At 32.3% G+C, this 8,202-nt stretch overlaps 2 protein-coding genes across 2 annotated transcripts; one reads left to right on the forward strand and one right to left on the reverse strand.

Moving 5' to 3' along the window:
• Nucleotides 1-555: 555 nt before the first annotated feature.
• LOC143238847 (uncharacterized) lies at nt 556-4,086 on the forward strand. The gene is made up of 3 exons (XM_076479422.1): nt 556-694; nt 918-1,112; nt 2,660-4,086. Exons 1-3 carry the CDS (start codon nt 683-685, stop codon nt 3,197-3,199), a joined length of 747 nt encoding a protein of 248 aa, XP_076335537.1. The 5' UTR covers nt 556-682; the 3' UTR covers nt 3,200-4,086.
• A 1,993-nt stretch (nt 4,087-6,079) lies between these two features.
• LOC143239216 (cuticle protein 10.9-like) lies at nt 6,080-7,764 on the reverse strand. Its single transcript, XM_076480107.1, has 3 exons — nt 7,609-7,764; nt 7,091-7,210; nt 6,080-6,863 (listed from the first exon to the last, which is right to left on the reverse strand). Exons 1-3 carry the CDS (start codon nt 7,618-7,620, stop codon nt 6,510-6,512), a joined length of 486 nt encoding a protein of 161 aa, XP_076336222.1. The 5' UTR covers nt 7,621-7,764; the 3' UTR covers nt 6,080-6,509.
• Between the last annotated feature and the right edge of the window lie 438 nt (nt 7,765-8,202).

Genomic DNA, 8,202 nt, shown 5'->3' on the forward strand with positions numbered 1-8,202 from the left:
CGTTGTCAGTGGATATGAGGGACGCAGTGTAGTTGCAATACTATTATACATTCCTTTTTTCCAAGAACTCTAAGGAACTGGATAAAGAATTTGAAAATGTAATAAGCTTAATACTAACATGTTAATAAAAATATATTTCAGATATATAAATATCACAAAGTGATTGTTCTTTGTGGAATATACACTTTTATATAAACAATATGTAACACATATATTTTTGTACATGTATACACTTATACATCTGTGTGCGTATAGCAAAATTTTAGCAAGTTGAAAAGAATAAGGTAATTTCATAATTCTGCACAAATATTTGTTATTAACATTCTGTTCAGAAAATACCATTAAATTAACTGTAATTCTAGCTGTCAGGAAATCTGCAATTGTTCATTGTGTAAATCATGTTTCGTTTCTTGTAAATATTCATCGTACTGATGTCAAGATTAAGATTTCAGGTTGGATGACATTGCAATAAGTTTGAATGTTTCCACTTTTCCTTCCCCAAGAAAGCAGTGAAAGAAAGAGAAAATATTTTTCTGCAACTCATTTCTTTTCCCAGAAGGTATCGGCCTTTCTAATACAGGAAGTTAAGAAATAATGAAAGGAGAAAGTAGGACATTTAGCACTATAAAACCATCTTTCTCAAGAGATCTTCCCTGTGACACCACAGCAACGCAAACCCAAGATGTTCAGAGAGGTAAGCCTTCGGTACACATCGTTTTCATAATAAATCGTTTTCATAATATATCTGTTGACATTTTTACCGAAGCTAACATACGTTGAGAAAAATAGACCAGTTACAAAAATTAAAGTCATGCAATATTTTTGAACTAGAAAAGTATTAAACATGAGAATAATGGTTCCCCTATTAGTAAATCAATTCTTTAATATTAATACTTTGCACTATTTCATCCTTGCAGATCCTTTTTCTGTCGCTTCTAGCCCTTGCTGTAAGTATGGGCTATCAATATGCTCAACCTCATTTGTATCATCACGGTTTCGGAATATCCCCATTTTTTCCAAGCTTCTCAGGACAATCGTACCTTCTAGGAGAAACTTATAAATCAGACGGATATGTCCAAACTCAATACTCAAACAACGATGATAACAAAGAGGTAAGTGTCATGTAATATGTTAATATAACACTAGGAATTAACAGGGAATATGGTATGTTAAAACGGATACTACAGATAGAAAACATTATTATTTACAGAGATGTTAGAGATAACAGAGCAATCTAATATTTTAACACAGATGCTAGAGATATCTAAGAAATAAGATCTCTTGAGTACATGTCGTGTGTTAGAACTTGAGTTTCATATATGTGTTAGAAATTTAATGTAATATATTCATATACGTGTCAGTGATAGATGGGTAATAAACATGTGCTGATGTAAACATGAATGACTGAATAAGACGCCACAGTAGTTTGTCCTCCTCTGGGACAGCCGAAAGACTTCGGATTTACGATACTGAAGTCAGGAATTCGACGTGGTTTTGCTATAAGAAAAACACATACAAACACATAGAAGTTTCAGAAAAAGTAGAGTAATGATAAAAGTGTTAATGGTAGTAAGGTAAAGCAATGTATGCTGATAAAAGTGTTAGAAGTAACGAAAAGTAATGTGATATATTTACAGATGGGTCAGAAATAGTAGGGTAAGTTAATATATGGTTAGGGATATCAGAGTTAATTACCTAATTCAATACTTGTTTTGAGTGTTTACAGTTTCGTTTTGAAAATTTCGAATTAAATTTTGGAACTAGACAAATGCTCAACGTAAGAACATTTGTGAACAAAATGGAGGTTGAGACTGAAAACATCTGTTAAAAAAATCCTTGCTGAAAGTTGAAAACAATTAACTTCTAGCAGTGTACCAGTGATTTAAAGCTGAATTTCTTTCGTTTTTGATCTCTCGCTAAAACTGCATTAGATTCATGAGCGTTGAATAGATTCGTATTAAGTTTATCTTTTTCTCGATATTTTATAGATATTTGAAATATCTCACTGTAGATGACTTAGTGTTTAATGCATTACAATTTATTTGGTTGATTGTTGTTCAGCACAAGGCTTCATAGTGGGCTATTTGTGTTGTGACAACCACCGGTATCGAAACCCCATTTGTAGCGTTATAAACCGTCAGACTTACCGCTAATGCATAGCAAAAGAAGACATTTGAAAGATTCAATGACATGGAATTAATAAAAATATTGTGTTTATAAAGTGCTTACAATCTAAACAATTAAAAAAAATACTAAAACATTAAGCATGAGTTCTTTACGGCTGTTAGCTTTTAATCTAACGATATAGATATGTTGTCTTTCACAACTGTCAAAGCTATTCTCCCTTCTTTGAGATACAAAACTAAAATTAGAAATCCCATGGCGGTAAACTTCTAAGCGTATTTACTAAAGCGAAACTTATGAATTATCTTGTCTAAAAGAGTGATTAAGTCCCTGGTATTACAAAGATTGCGACGATTTTCTCAAATATTCTCTAAAGCTGGCCTTATCCCTAATTTAGTTATTTATAACTAATCATAGTAATATAATTTCGAATCAAATCTGTCTTATTTATTGACTAATTCTTCCTGTGTTAAAATTATAATTCAACCATGAAAAATGATCTTCACTTATTCAGTAATTATTTTATACCATATAGGAGGAACCACAGAGTGACGACTACACTGGTGACTATGGATATGGATATCGTCCAACCTTCATTCGCAACAGCTATGCTTACAATTACAAACCCACCACCACCACTACAGAAGCACCAGAAACTACATACGCGCCACCTTATGGTTATCACGGTTATAACATACACCCACAATTCTACTATAAACCTAAACCAACTACCACCACTACAGAAGCACCGAAAACTTCATATAGACCCCATTACGGTTATTACGGTTATAAGGTAAAACCAGTATACTATTACAAACCAACAACCACCACCACCACAGAAGCACCAGAAACTACATACGCACCCCATTACGGTTATTACGGTTATAAGGTAAAACCAGTTTACTATTACAAACCAACAACCACCACCACAGAAGCACCAGAAACTACATACGCACCCCATTACGGTTATTACGGTTATAATATACACCCAAAATTCTATTACAAATCAGAAACAACCACTACCACCACAGAAGCACCAAAACCTGAATATCAAAACTATGGTTATGATAAATAATGTTCTTAAATATGTAAAAATAAAAAAGTCTTTATCAGAGGTTTGGTTATCACACGTACGAATGCAGTGATCTTCTTTAATTGAGCGCATGACTGTACTGAAAAGAAGAATAGAAAGCACAATAAACAAACAAAATATTATTATAACCTCAAGATATTATATGTAATAAATATTCTGTTTAAACAAGAAAACTAAAATAATCAAACGTTAACAATTAAAATACTAAGCAACATTTATTGTATTTTTATTAGTCTACAGTAAATAGAATAATGAATCAATTGCGAGTTTAAGCCTACAGGTACGTACCAGAAAACAGAATTTTACACGTCTTAAAAAGAAGTCGCGTTAAAACCTTTAACCTGACTTTATATATTTGTCAGTTATACATAGATATATATACGCTAAGCCTACTTGGATGTAAGTTAGAAGTATTCCAGTTAACAGTTTTCAAGCCTAAATATAACTAGTGGAATAAACACTTTAAGTCATTATCGACTTTCACAATTTTAAAACACAACAATTGTTAATAAGTTTATCAGATGAGTATACAGTTCAGTAAATATGATTTGGTATAATATCACTGCTTACGTAGGGCTCTTCTTAACCTACGAAATGAAGAAAGCATGAACTACAGCTTTTAATGCCTGTGAATATCTTAATATGTTATATTAATATTTGCTTTCGTTGGAAAGCAAAATGTGCATAGCTGATGTTAATTTGTTTTCAAATCATTAATAATTACTTAGTGTATTTTTCTTTTCATCGATATGAGACATATATTTTTAATGATGTTTCCCTGAGAAAGAGTTAAAAATGGTTATTTGTAATATTCTGTTGTAGTATTGAATATATTTTAAAAAACAAAGAGAAAATGTTATATAATGAATACATTAGATAAGTTTATGTACATTTCAGAAAACTTGTTTAATAAAGTTTTTTTGATAACAGTATATCTGCTTAGTATCGTTTATTGACTGAAATACAGGTTGTTGTTTTCTTAGTAGAAGCCTACACTACGAGATATCTATACTCTGTTCACTACGAGGTATATGAGGTATCGTATCCTGGATTTAGGGTTGGCAAACTTACCAATGACCCACCGGAGGGTAACGTCAAATGAATCTTCAAATAACCAATATACTGTTTCAAAACTAGTAAAAGTACAGTTTTAAACTTAATTATTAATTCTGGGCGAGTTTTTAAAAATAAACTTCCCATATAAAATAATTAGAAGTTTTGAGACTGCGTTGTATTATTTCATTAAAAACTCAGTTCATTAGAAAGTTATTTTTACAGACTTTTTAGACGTATCATTGTAAAGAAATATTAACGCTACAAATTACAGTTGCTTTGCTGAAACACATAAAACTGCTGTACGTATCATATAAATAATATGTCTGAGTAAAAATGAAAAGATTTCAATAATTCAGGTTCCTGATTATTACTAACAAAATGTCTTTGCTTTATATTTAAAAAGTAATTCAGTTTCTGAGTAGAATTTCAGTTGTCAATCGACAGACAGTCTTGATAAGCTAAAATATTTCATAAGAAGGAACTAATGTTTTTATTAGCTAATTGAAAATGGATTATGCTATTTTTTATGTGATGAAACAAAAAGTACGGTGTAAAATGTCTGACGCTGAAGCACTGTTAAAAATCTGCATGTCTTCTTTCAACCGTGCAAAGTGGAAATTGAAGGAGTTTTGTCTCTTTCGTTGTAAAGCTGTGCTCAATACCGGTATTGAAATCCGGTATTTAGAATTATAATCCTTCAGACTTACATGAAGTAATGTGTTTTCTTGAGACCATCTTTGTTGAAAAGGATAAATCAAAATTGGACACAAAACATATTAAGGTAACATATATATCTATTATAAATACATGCCTTATTAGGTGTGGCCCAAGGTTAGACTGCTTGGACTATAAATACGAGGTTAAACGTACTTTTTTCAATGTTTTTTAACCGAAGAAATTTCCAGAGAGCAAAAAAAAATTTAAAAATGTCAATTCGATGCACCACAAAGTGTTTTAGTTAAGAAGAAAAGCCAATGAACTGTGACTATTTTAGCACAAAACTGGATACCCTCGTTCTTACTTTAGAATTCTACATTCTCAGACTTACCGTTGATCAGCCATGTGTCAAGAGCAAATGTAGAATGAGCTAAATCACAGCTTAATGATTTCTGAATACACCATGTAAGACTTTATTAAAACAGATCATTCATTGCATAGAATTATGATGCAATGAACTCTTTCATGATAGGACTAAGTAAAAAATGAGCTAAGAATAATGCTAATGTGTACACATGAATACTCGTTTTAAAGCTGTTATTTAAAACAAGGTACCTGTGATAATATCTATCTAACATTAAATAATTGTATTTAGCTAATGAAATAGACTAATGAAAAAATCGACTTGCGTTGGTGGTTGGATTTTTCTTACATATTCTAAACATTTAACTGTACTTTATATATGTATATTTATCCCTATTTAGATCAATATTTGTAATGAATAGGAATATTAAACGAAATATAGTTTCGTGTAGTATTGCATGTATTTCTTTTTCAAATTTCAGATACAACATTGGGTCAGCCAATGCTTACGTATAAAACCGACTGGTGATCTGAACATCTCTGGCTCGCATCCCTTTACAAGAACGAAAAATTGCGCTCCGCATTTTGTGGATCGAGTATGCGTGTGTTATAAGTGTGACAGTGAAGTCTCAGTACTCGAATATTTAGAACAAAACAATAAATGGTATAAAAACAAGTCGGTAACTTAAGGGTTAGAGTGAATCCAGAAATGAGTACATCTGCAAACTTGAGGGGTGTTGCAGTTTTAGTAAATGAAGTTGATACGTTTCTTTTGTAATAATAAACATAGAAACAAAACACCCTTCCATTTTCAGTTTATTCGACATAAATGAAAACGATACACGATGGCGTATTAATCCGCTGAATAAATTTGCTACGTATACACGATACTCCAAACAAAAGCGTGATATATATATAACAACTTATTATTTCCAATGTTGCATGATTTTCCTCTTTTTCATTTATTCAATAACAATTTTATCTTATTCCTGAAAATAACCTTTTTGTTATTTTTTTACATAGTGATTGGTAAAACTGGTTTTTTGTAAAACTGAAGCTATCTACAATAAAAAGGTTTAAAGTAAGTAAAATGTCTATGAATAAGTTTGTATTTTACTGTTTTAAACAAATCGAAATAGAGTTTTATGAACAATAACAGCAACAATACATAAGGATATATAAGGCTCAAATTTAGCAGTTGTTTACTAACAAATAATTAATGGGCATAACTGAGACCATAGTGAGCTGGAGCTGCAACAAAAGCATTAGCGTAATGAGGGGAAGCTACAACAGCATTGGGATGGTGGTAAACTGGAGCAGGGACGGGGTCAGCAGCGATCTGGACATCAGCCGGATTTTGATTGGCAGTACCTGGTTCGTTGGTTTTGATCCAAGCATGGAAACCGGTTTCGTCAGCAACGTATTCAACAGTACGTCTGATGCCATAGGCATCAGTGTAACCATAGGAACCACGTTTGCTGCCATATTCATCTCCTGATTCCTGTTGCCAGAGGGCGCCATCGTAATCATTTTTAGCTTCATAACCAAAGCTGTAAGGCTGAGGCTTAGCCTAAAATGTGAAACACAAATAAAAATACGGTATATAATTAACCAACGTGTTTGAAACGTATTTAGGTTCTTAAAAAATTAGTGTACGTTTTGTCAAATTTATCTTTAGCTGTTGTTGATTCAGTGACAATTTAATCATTTTTATTGCAAAAATATTCAAAAAAAGACAAAGTCATATATTATTATGCTGGTTTGAAATAAAGATAAAAGGATTGGGATCAAACGTACGTAAACATCACCATAAGCTGCAGCAGGATGAGCATATGCGGCGTTAACTGGATGATAGGCGGCAGGATATGCAGGGACGATGCCAGCACTAGCAGCGGCGACCAGACTCAAGAGCACCACCTACATAAATAGAAGTCAGTAGAATACAACCATGTCATACTAACAAGAAAATGTTAAAAAGTAATAATTCTGACGAAGTTTCTTCTTGTAGTGGAAAATTACAACTGTAAACGTCTTGGCAGTTTTCCTGCTAGGCCTCTTCCTATAATTTTGAGATTTGCTTCTCTTCACTCGTTTTTTACCGGAAAAAATCATATCAAATAAAAAGCAGGTAATAATTATAGGAACATCAAATAGGTTACTATTGTATTATTTTCTATATAGCGTGATAATCTCTTTTAATATTTTACTTTTCACAAAACAGTACTGACAAACGAAACGACAGACATATATCTCTAAGCTAAAATATTTCGTTAAGTACAAATGAATGAAACAGGATTTTACATTTGATCTCCTACCTTAAACAGCATTTTGTTGTATACTTTACTTGCTTTCTCAGTAAAAGTAAACGATATTGGACAAGGACGATGGAAACATTGAGCTTATATACAACTTTCTGTCCTCAATTGTTATGTGGAAATAGTCAACAAAATGTGGGACAGTTCATGTGTACACTCAGAGACGTATTTCATATCTGAGTAGATTGCCCCGAAGGAAGGGCAGATCCCAAACCTCACAGGCGTGCGTTACAGATAGATTGGAACACTATCGCTTTCCGCATTACAGTCTATTGGTGTGTAGCTGAAAAATAACTGTTAATTTTTTCTTTCTCTGAATGTCAAAGTCGATTTGCTGTCTCCTCTGTTTGGCCCTTCCTTCTTTACTTTTGTTTCATTCTTTTCCTTATATCATTTTATGTTGTAACGTGAGGCAGTAAATCAACCATTGCAAATCTTGAGCTTAAATGTTCTGAAAACTAAAAACTACTTTCGACCTAGAACTTGCGGTTAATATGACAACGTTTGAATTATCTTCATCGGCCTCAATTATTATTTTAAGCCTTTGTTTGATATTTTGACATTTTCAAAGTTTTCGCGATCTTAAATTTAAGT

Source organism: Tachypleus tridentatus, chromosome 13 (assembly GCF_004210375.1).
Source record: "Tachypleus tridentatus isolate NWPU-2018 chromosome 13, ASM421037v1, whole genome shotgun sequence".
NCBI lineage: Eukaryota > Metazoa > Arthropoda > Merostomata > Xiphosura > Limulidae > Tachypleus > Tachypleus tridentatus.

Bases quoted from the DNA above. Each gene is read 5' to 3' on its own strand.
- LOC143238847 (XM_076479422.1), top strand. The intron at 1,113-2,659 runs GTAAGTGTCATG...TATACCATATAG, and splicing joins ACAACGATGATAACAAAGAG to GAGGAACCACAGAGTGACGA.
- LOC143239216 (XM_076480107.1), bottom strand. The intron at 6,864-7,090 runs GTACGTTTGATC...TTCACATTTTAG, and splicing joins CAGCTTATGGTGATGTTTAC to GCTAAGCCTCAGCCTTACAG.